The sequence below is a fragment of the Suricata suricatta genome, chromosome 6, assembly GCF_006229205.1.
Source record: "Suricata suricatta isolate VVHF042 chromosome 6, meerkat_22Aug2017_6uvM2_HiC, whole genome shotgun sequence".
NCBI lineage: Eukaryota > Metazoa > Chordata > Mammalia > Carnivora > Herpestidae > Suricata > Suricata suricatta.
This window is the reverse complement of record NC_043705.1, coordinates 65,813,970-65,831,715: the sequence shown is the minus strand read 5'-3', so window position 1 is coordinate 65,831,715 and position 17,746 is coordinate 65,813,970. Positions and strand designations below refer to the sequence as shown.

At 38.8% G+C, this 17,746-nt stretch overlaps 1 protein-coding gene across 1 annotated transcript in view; it reads right to left on the bottom strand.

The window, feature by feature from the left end:
• Positions 1 to 9,724: 9,724 nt before the first annotated feature.
• Positions 9,725 to 17,746, bottom strand: part of ADGRV1 (adhesion G protein-coupled receptor V1) — a 506,381-nt gene continuing 498,359 nt past the window's right edge. The window contains exon 90 of the mRNA XM_029942597.1: positions 9,725 to 10,730. Within this exon, the coding sequence (XP_029798457.1) occupies positions 10,612 to 10,730 (119 nt within the window). The 3' untranslated portion in view covers positions 9,725 to 10,611. The remainder of the gene's footprint in view (positions 10,731 to 17,746) is intronic.

Here is a 17,746-nt window from a genome sequence, read left to right as displayed (position 1 = left end):
CAATAATAACCCTCAAACAATATTTGGCCTCTTGGGCCGCACATGTGGCTTCTGTTCATCCTATGATTTTCTCATTGCTTTGTAAAGAGACATATACTTTTAGGCTTTGAATCAACTTAGGTCAGTCAGTGACCTTCCCTTACTTTATTTTCTGGCTCTTTGTCTGCTGTTGGGAGTGAACATAATCCTTTGCCAAAAGATTTACATATAGAAGGATCAGCATCTTACCCTTGAATAACTGATGAAGGGCCTTAAGGAATGTATATCTCCTCACAGAATTCTTCAGGTTTATCTTATGTTTAAAACCAGACTATCATTAGGGGATTCCTCTTTTGTAATGACTTAATCCTGTAACTTACTACCGTCCTGATAAGAATGACCTTATCCGGAGCATGTCTTCAAGGACCTAGAACTATGTAACCATTAAAGAAATGATGTAATCACCCATGGTATATAAGACCCTGGCTATCTTAATAAAGTGTGGCCTTACCAACCACCATCAACATCCTCTGTATTGTCTGTCTTATCCATCTTCTTTTCTAGAGAGATTTTCGCCGACACCAACCCCCTACTCGGGACCTTTCGACTGTGGTGTGTGGGTTGTTCCCCCGCACCTCGCAGGACTCTGTCTAGCCTCTAATCCATGCCTTTGCACGTCAGTCTACATACACATCCTTCCCCTGCAGCTAAATCATTATGAGATGGTGACTTAGACCCTGAGGAGAAATGACTAAACATCACCCATCTTTATTTTTGATGGTGCTTTTATTTCTTTTGATGAGCAAAAATATGCACTTCCTTTTCTAAGCTAATCTTTTCTCATAATGATTATTTGTAATTAGATTTTCTCACGGAGTAAAAAAAGGTGATATACTTTAATTTAAATATATGGTTTTAGGGGTGCCTGGGTGGCTCAGTTGGTTGAGTGCCTGCCTTCGGCTCAGGTCATGATCTCCTGATTTATGAGTTCAAGCCCTGCGTCGGGCTCTGTGCTGACAGCTCAGAGCCTGGAGCCTGCTTTGGATTCTGTATCTCCTCTCTCTGCCCGCCCCCCGTTTGTGTTCTGTCTCTCAAAAATAAATAAACATTAAAAAAATTTAATATACAATTCTAATATAATTTTTCAAAAATGCCTTCTTACAAAAATAAATATGTCTTGTGCTAGGAAGAGGGGCAATGGTAAATAGAAGATAAAAGGAGAAGATCCCAAAGATCCCGCACTATGTGAGCAGTCTTACATAATAAGACAAAAGGAGATTTTTGTATGATTAAGCAAATATGTTTTTTCTTTCTTTCAAAATATTCTGTTCTAGTTTATAGCATTTGAAAATACCTGGACCAAAGATAAATTCAAATAAAATCTGCTCATCTTATTGTTCTCTTCCTGTCCTAGCATTTCTATTGTCTATGCTCTCATGTGCACACTGGCAAATTTTGATTTGAAGCAATGTATCTGGTTTTTTTTTTAATTCCTGACTTTAAAATGTTTATTCTTTAAAACAAATGTTACTTTTTCAGATGCTTTTTTTTTTTTGTCCTTTGCCAGAAAGAAGCTCTACTTTCCACAGTTCAGTTTTTATCTTGGAAATTGGCAAAAGGCAATGACTTTTGACTCACAATCTTCTGGGTTGTTTTGAGAAATCACATTGTGGCTAAATATGACGGTCTTGACTTTTATCAATAGTTAGTTCCTAACAGCATGGAATAGACGCGCTGCTCTGTTATGAAGATGACAGTGTGTTCTTCTGAACCTTGGACACTTACAGTCAATCTGGTAGACATTGATTTCTTAGCTTCCGAGTACAATTAGTCTTATTCTCTTGGCTCACTGAGATTAGAAATTACATGTTATCTATGTTTGAGTGTTACAATGCAGACTGTTATTTCAAATGTATTTAGTACAGGCATAATGAATCAACCATGAATGACACAATACACACTTCTTTGACTTCCTACTGTGGAACCAGATAAGTATGAGAGAGATTGCAGATTATAACCCTTTGGTTACAAAATATTCATGCATATGTAATTTTCCACACGAAACCCTTATGATTAACAGGTCATGGAATAATAATGAGATATAAAGACTAACTATTGTCTCTTGTTTATTTACTCTGTTTGGCCTCCCCTTTGCCCCCACCAAGGAATCCTTAAAATACTGTCCTACTTTGAAACTTGTTATATAGGCTACTGACAAATGAAATCAAGCTTTTCAGAGGTCTTGAGTGGTTTTCAAGACTCCTTGGATAACTAGGCAGCAAAATGAATAATTCAACAAATTACAGCTTTGAAAATGTAAGCTGTTTGGTAACATGAAGATGATATGACTTCTAATTTGTTCAATAACTTCTATCCATTTGGATTTTTAAAGGCAAAACATCTATAACTAAATATATAAGAGACCAAGAGAAATTATTCTCTTCTTTAGTTATTAGGATAAAAAGGATTTTTTTCCCAGTTCCACATGTATAGACTGGGCATCAGTTTTGTTCCAGGCATTGTGCTAGGTGCTTAAGACACAAAATAAATAAGACATAGTTCCCACTCTTCAGGAGCTTACAACCTACTATGTGTTTCTCAGTTGGGGTTCTGCAGATATCATTAGGGATTCTGTGAGGGGTTACTAAGAGTTCTAGAATAGATTGGAAAACTTTATTTTTTTAAGTTTATTTTATTTATTCTGAGACGGGAGAGAGAGTGAGAGAGAGAGAGAGAGAGAGAGAGAGAGAAGGGGGGAGGGGCAGAGAGGGAGAGAAAGAGAATCCCAAGAGGCTCCATGCTGTCAGCATGGAACTCAGACCCATGAACCGTGAGATCGTGATCCGAGCTGAAATCAACAGTCAGACATTAACTGACTGAGCCGCTCAAGTGCCCCATAAATTGGAAAACTTTAAAAAAAGTTGTTTGAACTTCCTTTCCTATGCAATGCCAGCACTTGCAATGAATTACAGTGCTTAAGCAGCTCTGTTAGCAAATTTAAAAAGAAGTTTATTGTGGTAAGAAAGCTTAACAGATCTACCCTCTTAACAAAATTTTAAGTGTATAATAAAGTATTAGTGCCTCTAGGTACAGTATTGTATAGCTTGTCTTTAGAGCTTATTAATTTTGCTTAACTAAAACATTATGCCTGCTGGTTAGTAACTCCTCATTTCTCCCTTACCTCAAGCCCAGAAAGCCAGCATTCTATTCTGTGATTCTGTGAATTTGATTATTTTATTTTATTACTACTTAAACATTTTTAAGGGTTTTTTTTTTTTTTTAAATTTTTGAGAGAGAGAGACAGATTGTGAGTGGGGGAGGGGCAGAAAGAGAGGAAGACACAGAATCTGAAGCAAGCTCCAGGTTCTGGGCCATCAACACAGAGCCCAAAGCGGGGTTTGAACTCATGAGCGTTAGATCATGACCTGAGCCAAAAAGTTGGTCGCTCAACCGACTGAGCACCAAGGCACCCCTGAATTTGATTATTTTAGATGTCTTACGCAAGTGGGATTGTGCAGGATTTGTCTTTATGTCACTGGCTTATTTCACTTATCAAAAGAGTGAAAAGGCAACCTACAGAATTGGGGAAAATATTTACAAACCATATACTTGAGAAGAGTTTAATCTCCAAAATAGAAGGAAATCCTACAACTCAAAAGCAAAAAAACTAGTGATGCAATTAAGAAATGGGCTATAGACTTGAATAGGCATTTCTTCAAAGACATACAAATGGCCAATGGATACACGAAAAAAATGTTCAGCATCACTAGTCACCAGAAAAAATGCAGATCAAAACCATAAGACATCACCTCACACCTGTCAAGATGGCTATTATCAAAAAACCCCCAAAAGACCAGTGTTGGTGAGGATGTGAAGGAATTGGGAAATTTTGCACATTGTTGGTGGGAATACAAAACAGCACAGCCACAATGGTAAACAGTATGGAGGTTCCTCAAAAAAATAAAAAACAGAACTCTCATGGGGCGCCTGGGTAGCTCAGTCTGCTGAGTGTCTGACTTCAGCTCAGGTCAGGATCGCATGGTTTGCTGGTCTGATCCCTGGGTCGGGCTCTGTGCTGACAGTGTGGACCCTGAAGCCTGCTTCAGATTGGGTCTCTTTCTCTCCCTGCCATTCCCTTGCTCATGCTCTCTCTCTCTCTGAAAAATAAAGAAACTTATTATTAAAAAAAAAAAAGAACTCATATGATCCAGCAAACTTACTTCTGGTATTTATCCAAAAGAACTGAAGTCAGTATCTTGAAAGATATTCCATGTTCACCGCAGTTCACAATAGCCAAGATATATATAATATTAAACAAAGAAGGAAGTCTGGTAATACGTGGCCATATGGATGAATGTGGAGGATAAAGATCATCTTTGAAAGAAGAGACAAGCTGGAGCACTTAGGTGAATAAATCCATTAAGTATCCGACTTTGGCTCAGGTGATGGTCTCATGGTTTGTGAGTGGGAGTCCCTCAATGGGTCCTGTCTCCCTCTCTCTCTGTCCCTCCCCTACTGGCTCACTCTCTCAAGAATACATAAATATTAAAAAAAAAAAAAAAGGAACAGAAAAAGAAACAGGCCATTTACTACATAATCCTGTGCATTGTTTGATTGAATGTTCCAGAAAGGTACCATAATGCCCCGATAGTTCTCGAGCACCTTCCTAATTTGTTTTGTGTGTTCTCTGTTGTCTTGTATTTTATTAAAAACTTACAACTTGCCTCCTGTAATGTGGCAAAAAGCTTCAAAATGATTTTGATGGATGTACAGAGAGCAAGATATATACTATGGGGCAGGATGATGGACAATTTCATACACTTCATTAATCAGCTTTTCAAAATGTTTTAAAATCTTTTAAAAATGCAAATCCATTGCAAACTGCAATAGAAACTATTATTATCACGATTTCCTTGCTTTTCTTGCTCTGATTTCCCAGAATTCCTTCTTTTAGTCTCTTTCTCTCACACACACACATATACACATATGTACTTTTACCTTTAAAATAACTATAATCGGGGCGCCTGGGTAGCTCAGTCGGTTAGGTGTCCGGCTTCGGCTCAGGTCATGATCTCACGGTTCGTGGGTTCGAGCCCCGCATCGAGCTCTGTGTTAACAGCTAGCTCAGAGCCCGGAGCCTGCTTCAGATTCTGTGTCTTCCTCTCTCTTTGACCCTCCCCTGTTCGTGCTGTCTCTCTCTCTCTCAAAAATAAATTTTTAAAAAGCCACATAAAATAAATATAATCATACTCATAATCAAACCCAGAATAAGTGATGTTGAAATGATTTGCATGGTCTCTTTTTTTCATTAGTATCATGAAACAAATGCTGTCAGTTCATTCCTATATATATTATTTAAAGATTTTTATTGGGGGGGGGCAAAGAGAGAAGGAGAGAATTCCAAGTAGGCTCCATGGTCTGCTTGTAACCAGATGTGGGCCTCAACCTCACAAACTGTGAGATTATGACCTGAGCTGAAATCAAGAATTGGATGCCTGACCAACTCAGCCACCAAAGTGCCCCACATTCCTATATTTTTTAAAAAGTCAAATTTGTGATTTTGCTCATAAACTCCTAAAGGTTAATCATAGGCAAGAAGTATGTTTTGTCCTGCTTAAGTTGGAATTCTTCTATCTATTAGAAAACAGTGATTACCTATGTTTTCTCACAGGACTAAGATACTATTTCATTCCTGGAAGTGCTAACAATTTCCTTGAGCTGAGTCATTTTGTAGGGACTTCAGCTCTAATTTTGGGGCTCATAGGGCAGTCAAAGCTGTTAGATCCAGCTGTTGAGTCCCTAGCAGTAGGCAGGCTGGGCACTGAACCAAAGCACCCTGTAGTGATCCCAAGAACCATGGCAACAGTATTTGGTAACTTCATCCCATGGTCAGAGATGATGGGAAACAGGATTCTTCTCCATTTGCTTCTTCTCCTGCAATCATACAATCTACTTAAGATAAAGATGTTTATTGGCCATAAATCACTGATACTGAAGCATTAGTGAGTATCTGGGTGGCTTTAAATATATTCCTTGTTAAACTCTCTTATCTCCAGTCTAGTAAATTCCTAATTAAGGCGGTTGCCAAACTTGTCAAAGTGATTTGAATAGTTATAGAGAGCAATAAAAAATAATGTTCATTTTCCCCCTCAGGAATATTGTACATTTATTCATTGTATATGCCACCTAGCATGTGTTATAATTTAATAGAAAATCTGGAGTTTCCTAGATTTTTGTAAAGGTGAGTCTGGTTTTCTATTATAGTACTGCAATTGTTTTTATGAGCTAAAAATTTGTGTAGGTGAGGGGCACCTTGCTGGCTCAGTCGGAAGAGAATGCAACTCTTGATCTTGGGGTCATAAGTTCAAGCCTCATGTTGGGTGTACAGATTGCTTAAGTAAATAAACTTGAGAAAAAAATTGGGTAGGTGAGGGGCACCTGGGTGGCTCAGTCGGTTGAGAGTTCGGCTTCAGCTCAGGTCATGATCTCACGGCTTGTGGGTTGGGCTCTGTGCTGGCGGCTGCCTCAGAGCCTGGAGCCTGCTTCAGATTCTGTGTCTCCCTCTCTCTCTGACCCTCCCCTGCTCACGCTGTCTCTCTCTTTCTGTCAAAAATAAATAAAAAACATTAAAAAAATTTTTTTTTAATTGGGTAGGTAAGATGTATTGAGTAAGAATACATCAATGTACCCAACATCTTATCAGTAAGAATATCACTCATCTGTCTTACTATTTTATTAGTCAGCTGAAAAGACTAGATGCGATTCAAGATAATGGAAGAGGTCTAGATTCAGTCACTTGGTTCATTCTTTAAGCGCCACTTATGGACAATGTGGTTCTTTGACTTATATCCTGAGACAGAAGCACTGAGGAGACTGGGCCCTTGCCAGCAGTGATCAAAACGCCTATGAAACATAGGATGCCCTTGTTGATTTTTCTGCTCCTACCACGATCAGGCTATCTGGATGAAATCCACTCTGGCATCCAGGTGCTCTGAGAAGGTCAACACCACTTATCTTATTGAGACTTACCCTCAAATATATCTACCTGGAGGCCTTAAGGCTAAACTCAAGAAGCATCTTAAGTGCTGGAAAGCACAAGGTGAAATTGCTCAGGAGCTATGTTCCTGAATAAGCACTGTCTATTCCCAGTCATACCTCAAATTATGTGTTTAAACTTCTTTGATCAGATTGGGACTACATGGAAATATTGATTAAACCCTAAAATACCTCAGGACACCTGGCTGGTCAGTTGGTGGAGCATATGACTCTTGATCTCAGTGTTGTGAGTTTGAGCCACACCTTGGGTATAGAGATTACTTTAAAAAACACACCTAAGACACCTCAAGAAATTGAAAACCAACTCAAAGCTAAAGTTCCAGTGAAATTCTTTGTTTTACTCACGAAGATTTTCATTTGCCTGCACTCCTGTCTTGGTTGGAATTCTAACAGCAACAATGCCGCTCCACACCTCAATTGCGTCTCTGCTTGAGTCCAGATTGAGAAAATCTTTTTTTTTAATGTTCTAAAAAAAAATATTGAAAAAACCCTGAAGCAAGAAGAAGAAAAAACTTAAAATCACAAAAATACAGCAGAGACCTTTCCCAAAGAAATGTTAGGTGTCTATTGACAGAGAACAAAAAAGGTCATGGAGAGGAGAAAAACGGAGTTTCTGTTTGGGCTGGTGAAAAAGTTTTGGAAATAGAGGAGAGGGGTGAGTAACATTGTAAATGCCACTGAATTTAAAAATCACATTAAAAATGCTTAAAATGACCAATTTTGTGTTACATATATTTTACGATTAAAAAAACCCCCCAATAATCCAATATGCCAAATACTACTGAATTGCACACTTTAAATGAGTGAATTGTATGGAATGTGAATTACCTCTTAATAAAAAGCTCTTTTAAAACTGTTATGAAGGGGCACCTGGGTGGTTTGGTCGGTTAAGTGACCGACTTCGGCTCAGGTCATGATCTCACAGTTTGTGGGTTCAAGCCCCGCATCAGGTTCTGTACTGACAGCTCAGAGCCTGGAGTCTGCTTCGGATTCTATGTTTCTCTCTCTTTCTCTCTACCCCTTCCCCTACTCACACTCTGTCTCTCTTACTCTCAAATATAAATAAACATTAAAAAAAATTTTTTAATGTCTCCAAGAGGGACGCCTAGATGGTTCAGTCGGTTCAAGTGTCCTACTTGGCTCAGGTCATGATCTTAAGGTTTGTGAGTTCGAGCCCTGCAGTGCCCTTGCACTGTCAACAGAGCCGACTTCAGATACTCCCCCTCTCCCTCTCTCTCTGCTCCTCCCCCACTCTCTCTCTCTCAAAAATTAATTAACTAAAAAAAGTATCATGAAGAAAGAGTATCAAACCTCCTGAAAAAAAGCGATTGCAAAATAGTATAGTCCCAACCCTTTAGTTTTCCTTTTAGGAATTTGATTTGATTTGCCTCTTCCTACACAGTACTATACTTCCCTGGCAAATGTCCCATTTTAAACTACATTGAGAGGAAACAGGAGGGCAAAATATTGCTGCTGTTAAAACATAAAGCTTATTTATTTTGGCACTGTGGTTTCCAGAAATCTTGTTTTTTTCCCCTACCAGTATTTAAAAGAATCCTGCTGAATAGTAGCAAGTAGTCCTTTTGATTCCTTATTAAGGTGGTACTTTGGACAGACATACATATCCAATAACCTGAAGCAAAAAAGGTATCCCATTTGTCATGTTTTAGGCCAGACTTTCCCCAAATTCTGACAAAATGCATACATGAAAGTAGCTATTGGCAGCTGCCTTTGTTAGAGAATTCCTCACTGGTAAAGTTATAAGCTTTTTAGGAACTTTGAAAATGGTGGTTGGGGCTCCTAGGTTGGCTCAGTCTATTAAGCATCTGACTCTTGATTTCTGCTCAGGTCATGATCTCACAGTTTAATGAGTTCAAGCTGTACTTTGGGATCTGCACTGACTCTGGAGAGCCTGCTTGGGATTCTCTCTCCTCTCTCTGCCCCTCTTTTGCTCCTGCTCTTTCTGTCTCTCTCAAAATAAATAAACTTAAAAAAAAAACTATTTAAAAAATGGTGGTAATAAGACTGAATTTACCTTAAGTAAATTCCTTAAGAAAATACCTTAAGTGACAAATAAGAACTTAGTTTTCTGGAAAAAATGACTTATGGATTTCAGACAATGAAATCTCACATTTTTATAATCATTACAAAAGCACCCAATTCAATAAAACCTATTAACAATTTTAATGTTACCAAGTCTAAAATTTTCATCTTAAATTTTATACATTATAACCAATTTAAAAAAGTGCCTCACCCTATCATGAAACAGACTATATACAGCACAGCGGTGGGGCTGAAAGACACAACTAACTTATTTGTCACATAATGTAAATGCAGTCTTGTCACCACCTATTCTAAAGTTTCCAAAAAGGATTATAACTCTCCCAAGGACTTTGTTAGTTCTGCTGTTTCACTTTATTGGGCAGCTTTTTGTTTTCTACCTACGGTGACAATCCTCCCATAAGCACTCAGTGTAAGAGGGAGGAGGGAGGAGTGGGGGAGGACGAACAGGAAGAGAAGAGTCACTTCATTATTTCATCAAGATAAATAATGCCACTCAGTTTTTATAAAAAGTAAATCCAAGCTTAAGTAATTAAAGGACACTAGAATGTTTTAATTATGGCTCGAAAGGAACAAAATTTTCTCTTAATTATTTTTAATTTTTTCTATTGAGATGATACAGATTTTCTCAAAAATACTTAAGAATTCAGAAACAAAAGGTCACAAGGCTTCCTTAGGACAAATGTGTTCTGTCCCTAATGATTCTTTGGAACCACAGTCAATGAAATCATCACAAACACAATAGTGTTTGTTCTGGGATAGACTTTTTGATTTCTCATTCCAAGACAAAGGAAGACTGAAAAATCAAAATCCAGAAATATTGTTCCTAAAAAAACTCCACTGTTTGAATGCTCTTCTTCTTAGCTGTGCTAAAATGCTTGATGTAGTAGTTATTTTTAACTGGGAACAGAACATTTATTTTGGAAAATATTCAGATTCCTAATTTTATAATGAGCAAAATACATACTTTTGATGAAAGATGATGCAAACTGCAGTATCCCCATCAACACACAGTGCAGAATCTTTAACAGATGATACCTTTCATGGTTTTTAGGAATGAAAGTCTTCTAGAAGCTGCAATATCTTAAATCTGGAAGACCTGTATCAATACTGGAAGAAAAAAGGTGCTTGACCACATCTAGATAAGGAAATACACAATATTTCCTCATAAAATAATGAGCCTGGGTGATGATAAATGGATTCTATTGTTTTTATTGATTATTATTTTTATTAAACAATGTTAGCCATGCAGGAGGATTAAAAAAAACAACAACTAGTATTCTTGGAATATATGCTATTAACTGATAGGAATTGATCCAGTCTTCATCATAGCAGTGAATTTTCAGGTTGCACAAAGATAAGTAACTCATATTCCAAACACAATGATCACTTCTGGGTTAATCATCCAGTACAATTCATAGGTTCCTATCGTACAGCTGTATGTATAAAACTTACAGGGTTTTAGCACAAAACCAATACACATATGAAAGTATCATTCTAATGGTCACTGAAGCGCTAGAGGTGAGTGTCAGCAATGGGTATCCTCCTGAGTTCTACGATCTGGGAGTCAGTCAAGGTGCCTCCCTCCTGGCTGCCTTGACCCGATTCATTATCACTGACACTGAGACCAGCACCTGTAATAGAAAAAGAATAAACACAAAACTCCCAACCATTAGTGCAGTGACTTGAAGGCCAAGTTACATCAAACCAACACATGTTTATTTCTATTATATTGGTAAATAGTGAACTATACACTTTGAATAAATGTCATTACTAATTTTTTTTAGTACCCAAAGAGATCCATACACAAACCCCACAAGGCTAGCTGTTAATTACAGATAGCACCCAGAATCTGTTTTGAGGAAGCTCCTCTATTCACTACTCTTCTTACAACTCAGAATAATTCAGAGAATTTAACTCTGTGCTGCAGTAATACCTTGTTCTTTTCTAGTCTAATGCACAGAGGAACACAAACTCTCCCATTCTCTCTTACACACACACACACACACACACACACAGAATGGGGATGTGGTCACAGGGTATGCTGCTGGGCTGAATCACTAGTGATTATAGGTCCCATTCCTCCCCCTCTGCTGGGCAAAGACTATGCAACAAGAAGGAAAGTGAAAAGCTGGTTGCTGGCCTACTGAGGCTTCCCTGTCTGTTTGAGAGGCAGGAAAGGCACATGTGCAGAGTTGGTAGCCATGAATTAGGTTTGTCTTAACCTATTTGGGGATAGAAGCAGGAGCCTACTGCTGCCTTCTTCTAGCCAAACCCTCTCTCTTCTGTGTCTGTCTTCCTCACCCTCTCTGTGAAAGGTTGCTGTTGAAACCCCACCTCCACCCTTTGCTTCTGGAACATTCCTCTTGCTCATCTCATCCTCTGTTCTGCTGGTTCTTTCTAAAGCTCTTCTGTTTTCCCCCTAAGGTCTTCCTTCTGTCTCATAACTGGAGGCCTTGTCTTCAGTCTCGCTTCAAGGCCCACACTATCTGCCTGACCCCTCCTTGCTCTCTAGCCTGATGTGTCACTATACCCCTATCTGAGATGCCCTTCTCATCCCCCACCTCCTTAATCTGGCTGCCTCCATTCTTCCTGTCAATATCAACTCAGCAGTTACCTTGGCTACTCACAGAAACCTGATGATTCTTTCAAAATTTCTGACTCCCTTGTTGCATTATGTCCCTCATATCTTTACATCTTCTAGATTACAGGATAGTCCTCGGCACACTGTGGGTGTTCAGTGAATGTTTGCCAAATGTATTAATAAACTATGCTCTGCATTCTAGTTCTCAACAATGTCTCTTCCAGCCTTATTGCTTATTCTGTTCCTCTGATTCATTTTGCATTTCACTGCCCTCTCCTTCCTAAGAACAAACATTAGTTTCTATCACTAACACATTGAGTCTGGAGCTCTCTGCATTGGCTTTCAGATTACACTTCCTAAGCTGGCTCTACCCCACCAAATAGACATACTTCAAGATCTGCCTATTGGAAAGCTTTCTCAAAAGGATCAGGTCTCTTGTCTGGTTCTGCATGTGCACATTAATTCCAGCCTGAGTATCTCCCTGCCCATCCATCAAGGCCCATTCTCACACCCTTCCACAGATCACCCTTTCACCTTCCTTCAAAACGGGGAGGTAGAAGATGTAATATATGAAAAGAAAAGTCCTAGTTTACACCTAAAAAAATATGAATCACATACCCTTTTTTCTCTTATTATCCAAACTGCCCAGGTTTGGATAATAAATTATATGGTATCTCTCCAGATAATGTGTATGTAAGTCATAGAGCAAAATGTGAAACAAACACCCATGAACTCTTTGAAGAACTAAAATATTGCCAATGACAACACTTTTAGAAATTTAATTGCCAAAATGAACACATTTAACATGAAAAAAAAAATCAGAGTTTTGTTTTCTCTTGAAAAAGCAGAGGGCAGCACTAGGCTTGCATTTTCGGGATGGAAAAAAAAAAGGAGCAATACTATGGATCTGGCATGACCCTCTAGTTTGCCACTGTTCTCAACTGGTCCTCTTGAGCCATCTACAGTATCTGCTTGGCTCCTGAAGGTTCACACTTGAGTCTGCTACTCTGTCTTAGAAGGACAAAAGGCCCATGCTTCTCTGCCAGGGTAGCAGGGGGAACTGTCCCACTTGGAAGAGCCTGAGTGGACTGGAAGGCACTGGGCACTGTATAAGGAGAAGGTAACTGAGGCCCTGAGGCCAGAAGCAGCTTAATCCAGGTAAGGAGGAACAAAAGGGCTAAATAACAAAGTTGCCCAGTAGGAGATCAACCACACAGAAGGAGAGGACACCATGATTACCTTCAGGGCAGAGTGAGCTTAATGGATGAACTAGTATTAGCTCTCACTGACTGGGTGCCGGCCTGCTCCAAACCTCGTTAGGATTACAGAAGTGTTTGCCCACCATAGTGACAAAGCACACCAGAGACAAGTTCTGTACTGAAAGCCTGCTGAGCAGACAGCAAGAAACAGAGGGCACTGGGCTGGGAGGTCTAACATGGGGTGCAGCTTTCCAAGTAATGGGTGTCACCATCTTGTTTGTAGCCCAGAGCCCTGTGAAATGTCAGGAAGTTCTAGACAGAGCCTCCCCTTGAATCATCACATCTACATGACCCAGCTCATCCTCCTTCCTAGTTCCTGCCCAGCTGAAATAAATGCATATTACTCAATTCTTAATCCCTTACTGAGACTTAGAAAGGGCCCATACTACACACAGTAATAACAGGACAGACTGGGAGCACAGCCCCAGATTTCTGGGCTCTTTGCAATGCATAAGTGGTCTGGAAGGGTGTTTTGCAGTGATTATCAGGATTTTCTGAAAGGAATTTTTCTGCTTAAATTTTAAGCCAAAAATTCAAGAAAAATCACTGTGGTAATAGTTACTTTTCCCTATAGTAAAATAGGTAATATCAAAGAAAGTAGATGTAATATTTTACATTCATCTAGTATTTGTCTAATATTTGTCAATATTTCAATACACTTTAGGTAGGAAAAGATGATTATTAGTCTTGCTTTACAGATGTGGGGATTGAGTAGAGATCAGGGTGTTCACTGAGTTGCTCATGTCACACAGCAGGGAAGTCACAGAGTGAAGATATCCAACCGTCTTCTGACTCCAAATGTGAGGTGTTTTCTTCTATACCGGACTGCGTGTCTCTTGTGGCGGCAGTTCTCATTGTGCTACATCCTTGTCTCTGGTCTAGAACACATTTCAAACCTTCTTGGCACATATTCGAGTCACCTCTATTCCTATGTCACTTCATAGTCATGGTGCAGTGGACACCCGGGTGTTTCAGAATATAGTATGGACATGTAAAACTGTTTTTAGGGGCACCAGGGTAGCTCAGGCAGTTTAGATGCCAGTTCTTGGTTTTGGCTCAGATCACGTTCTTGAGGTTTGTGGTTTCAAGCCTCGCATATCTGCGATAAAGGTGTAGGGCCTGCTTGGGATTCTCTCTCTCTCCCTTTCCTCTCTGCCCCTCCCTGACGTGCACTGTTTCTGTTTCTCTCAAAACAAATAAACAAACTGAAAAAGGGGCACCTGTGTGGCTTAGTCAGTTAAGCATCCGACTTCGGCTTGGGTCATGATCTCATGGTCTGTGAGTTTGAGCCCTGTGTCGGGCTCTGTGCTGACAGCTCAGAGTCCGGGGCCTGCTTCAGATTCTGTGTCTCCCTCTCTCTCTCTGCCCCTCCCCCACTCCTTCTCTGTCTCTCAAAAGTAAGTAAATGTTAAAAAAAATTTTTTGTAAACTGAAAAAAATTGTTTTTAAGCATAACAATGAGTTGAACCCAACAAATAATTTATACAATGTGCTACTGAACTTAGACTGCCAGTTACTGATAGATCCTATACACTAACAATCTTTAAACCCCAGAAAAAGTTAGTAGCTACTTATAATAACTTTTATTTGCTAACTGAGGAAACTGAAAGCTGAGTCACTTGCTGAAAATCACACAGATAGTAGACTGCAGAACTAGGTTGCCAACACAGGGCTCTCTGACCCCAAGGTCCATTCCTATTTTCTACGCATTTTTCAAACGTGACAGTGATACAAAGGTCATTCTCCTTCAATCTTTTACCTTTCCAAATTCTGCTTTTCCATTCTGATGCCCCCTTAACTTTGTTTAGCACACTGGTCTCTAGAACTTTTTTAAGTTAAATAAGTCATTGTGGTTTTATGCGATATAGCTAGAAGAAATTTATTAATGAGGTCTTAGAGTAGTTTGAGTATTTGGGCCTTGATTCTGAATGTTTTCCTTTCTATTCAAGGACTTGTTATTTATTTTCTTCTGACTGAAAAAGAAGTCATTTGAAGTTTTCAATAAAGAAATGTTTACCATGGCATTTGTGTCCTTGGCCTGAGTAAAGCCAGGAAGCTAAGAGATGAGGGATGATAGGGAATCAGCTTAGTCTCTCAGGGAGGAGTCCTCAGTGAAAAAAAAGACCCTGTTTATAAGCCTAATATGTTCCAAGCTTGACATATTTTAGAATCCTGTCAGCTTTGGATCAACATAAAAATTTGGTCACTAACCTGGTCCTCTCACCTCATAATCTAATACTATACAATGCTTCAGATCAGTGCCTCTGATGTCCTTTATAAAGCTGCTGAAACTCTGGATTCCTATACCTTTGGTACATGAAGAATTTTCAAAGGGTTTAGGGCAGCATGAGAAGGACAGCTTTAAGAAAATGTATTCCCAGATCTTTAACTTCTATGTGCACTCTTTTTATTTTTAAGTTTATTTATTTAAGTAATCTCTACATCCAAGGTGGAGCTTGAACTTAAGACCCTGAGACCAAGAGTCACATGATCCTCTGACTAAGCCAGCCAGGCACCCCAAGGTGCACTCTTCAGATGAGTTTTTTATAATTACTACCAAGACATTTAATATTTTAAAATCAATGCTGACTTATTAAACTGTCAACTAATAATAATTATAATGATAATAAAAAAGAAAATTTTGACTCTTTATTATATAGTCTTAGAGCCACAGAATAATTTTAAATTTCAATTTATATACATGTTTTGTGAGAAAGAAGTATGACTAAGTGAAGATTAAATTAATTTCAAGCACAAAGTATATTATATTAGGATAAAATTCTGTGGTAGGAGTGAAATGGAAATATAAATTCAAGGAGAAAAGACAATAATGTAAAATTTCCAACTGTAAGAAAAAGGTCTGCTCCTATATTTTAAAAATGGAATGAATAACAATTGGTATCCAATTGCTATGATAGTTAGACCTCTATGAATTAGTATAAAAGAATAATGTAAAATTTTCATTTTAAATTTATAATACAGTGGAAATTACATTATTTGATCTTATTTCAACTTATGAAAATCTTTGTATGTTTATTAAAATATATGCAAAGGGTTACATAGCTTTTCAAAGTTGTTTAGGGGTTTAAATGAAAAAGGCTTAGAAGACTCACTATGCCCAGTACCAGACTTGGAGTGGCCCATGGTTAAAGTGGACCTGTAATAGATTAAGGTTTATATACTCAAATGTCACAGAGGACAGGTCGGATAGCTTAGACCACCGACACAGGTCTGGTGAGCACTGGATGACTCAAAGACCTCATGCTCTGTCTAAAGGGGTAGATTACTCAACTCCACTCAAGAAGATGTTAAGACTGTGCTAGATTTTAAGCACTCTGTTGCTAGATTAAAAAAAAATTATGTTTTTTAATTTATTTTTTGAGAGACAGAGAGAGACAGCACGAGCAGGGGAGGGTCAGAGAGAGGGAGACAGAGAGAGAGAGATACAGAATCCGAAGCAGGCTCCAGGCTCTGAGCTAGCTGTCAGCACAGAGCCCAACATGGGGCTCAAACCCACAAACTGTGAGATCATGACTTGAGCCAAAGTCAGATGCTTAACCAAATGAGCCACCCAGATGCCCCTAGATTTAAAAAAAAAAAGAAAGAAAGAAATTCTGGGGTTTTACGGGATATCTCTAAAATTTTTTTAAAGATTTTATTTTCAAGTAATCTCTACACCCAACATAGGGCATGAGCTCATGACCCCAAGATCAAGTGTTGCATAGTCTACTGACTGAGCCAGCCAGGAACCCTGGAATATCTCTAAATTTTTAAATGTGTACTTTAAAAAATGTTAAAATGCTATGAGAATCAAACAAAACCCTCTGTTGAGACATATCTGGCCTATGTGTCAACTGTAAATTCAGCTGTACATGGAATGGCATGTGGACTACTTCTCTGATTTGACCATATTCTATGATGAAGTATCTATGGGTAGTGCCTGATTATTATAGTACCTTTCCTAAAAATAGAGTGAACCAATGTTAGAGACTGTTATTTTGGTCTTTTTAAGTATTTATTTCCTAACAAGTTTAATGAGTTCCATGGAATGTTAAACTCATCTATAAGTAAGCAAGTCATTCCATACATTCCTGAACTGAATGCACTTAATATCTGTTATATATATAGGACCCACATCTAATTTAATTATCCTGCAATAATTCATTTTATGTTTCCAGTGTCATAATAACAACTGACCACTTTATAGTGCTGGGGACATAATCTTCCCTGAGGATTATTGGTACTCTGAAAGCTCCTTTTTAGTCCGAACGCTAGTGAGCATTTTGGGCAGTTGTTCATTCCCTCCTTCATGAAACTTTCTTCTCTCTTTACTTCTTTCTCAGCACACTGCAGTCTCCTTTGTGGGACCCTCTTCTATTCACTCTTGAAATGTAGATATTATCCAGGATGTCCTTCCTCTTTCCCTTCCTCACCTCTTTTTTTCCCCTCTCCCCTTCATTCTCCCAAGATCAAACTTGTCCATCCCCACAGCTTCAAATACAGTCTCTGCACGGATGCATTTCAAACCAACACCTCCAACCTTAAATGCTCAGCTTAAGATCCTTCAAGCCTGAATGTTTAAGATCCACCAGGCCTAATAACCAACAAGTCCAAATCTGAATGCACCAGTTTCTCCCTGTACACTAATGAACAAATGCTCTTTATATGATCCCTCAGCCTCCAAAGTGAGAAGCAGAAGCCTTTCCTGACTGTCTCCTGAGTGTCCTCTCAGCCTTCCTCCTGTGCTCATCTTCTCTTTCTTATTTCCACTTCCCCAGTCTGGGGCCTGAACCTCATTCCCTTGGAC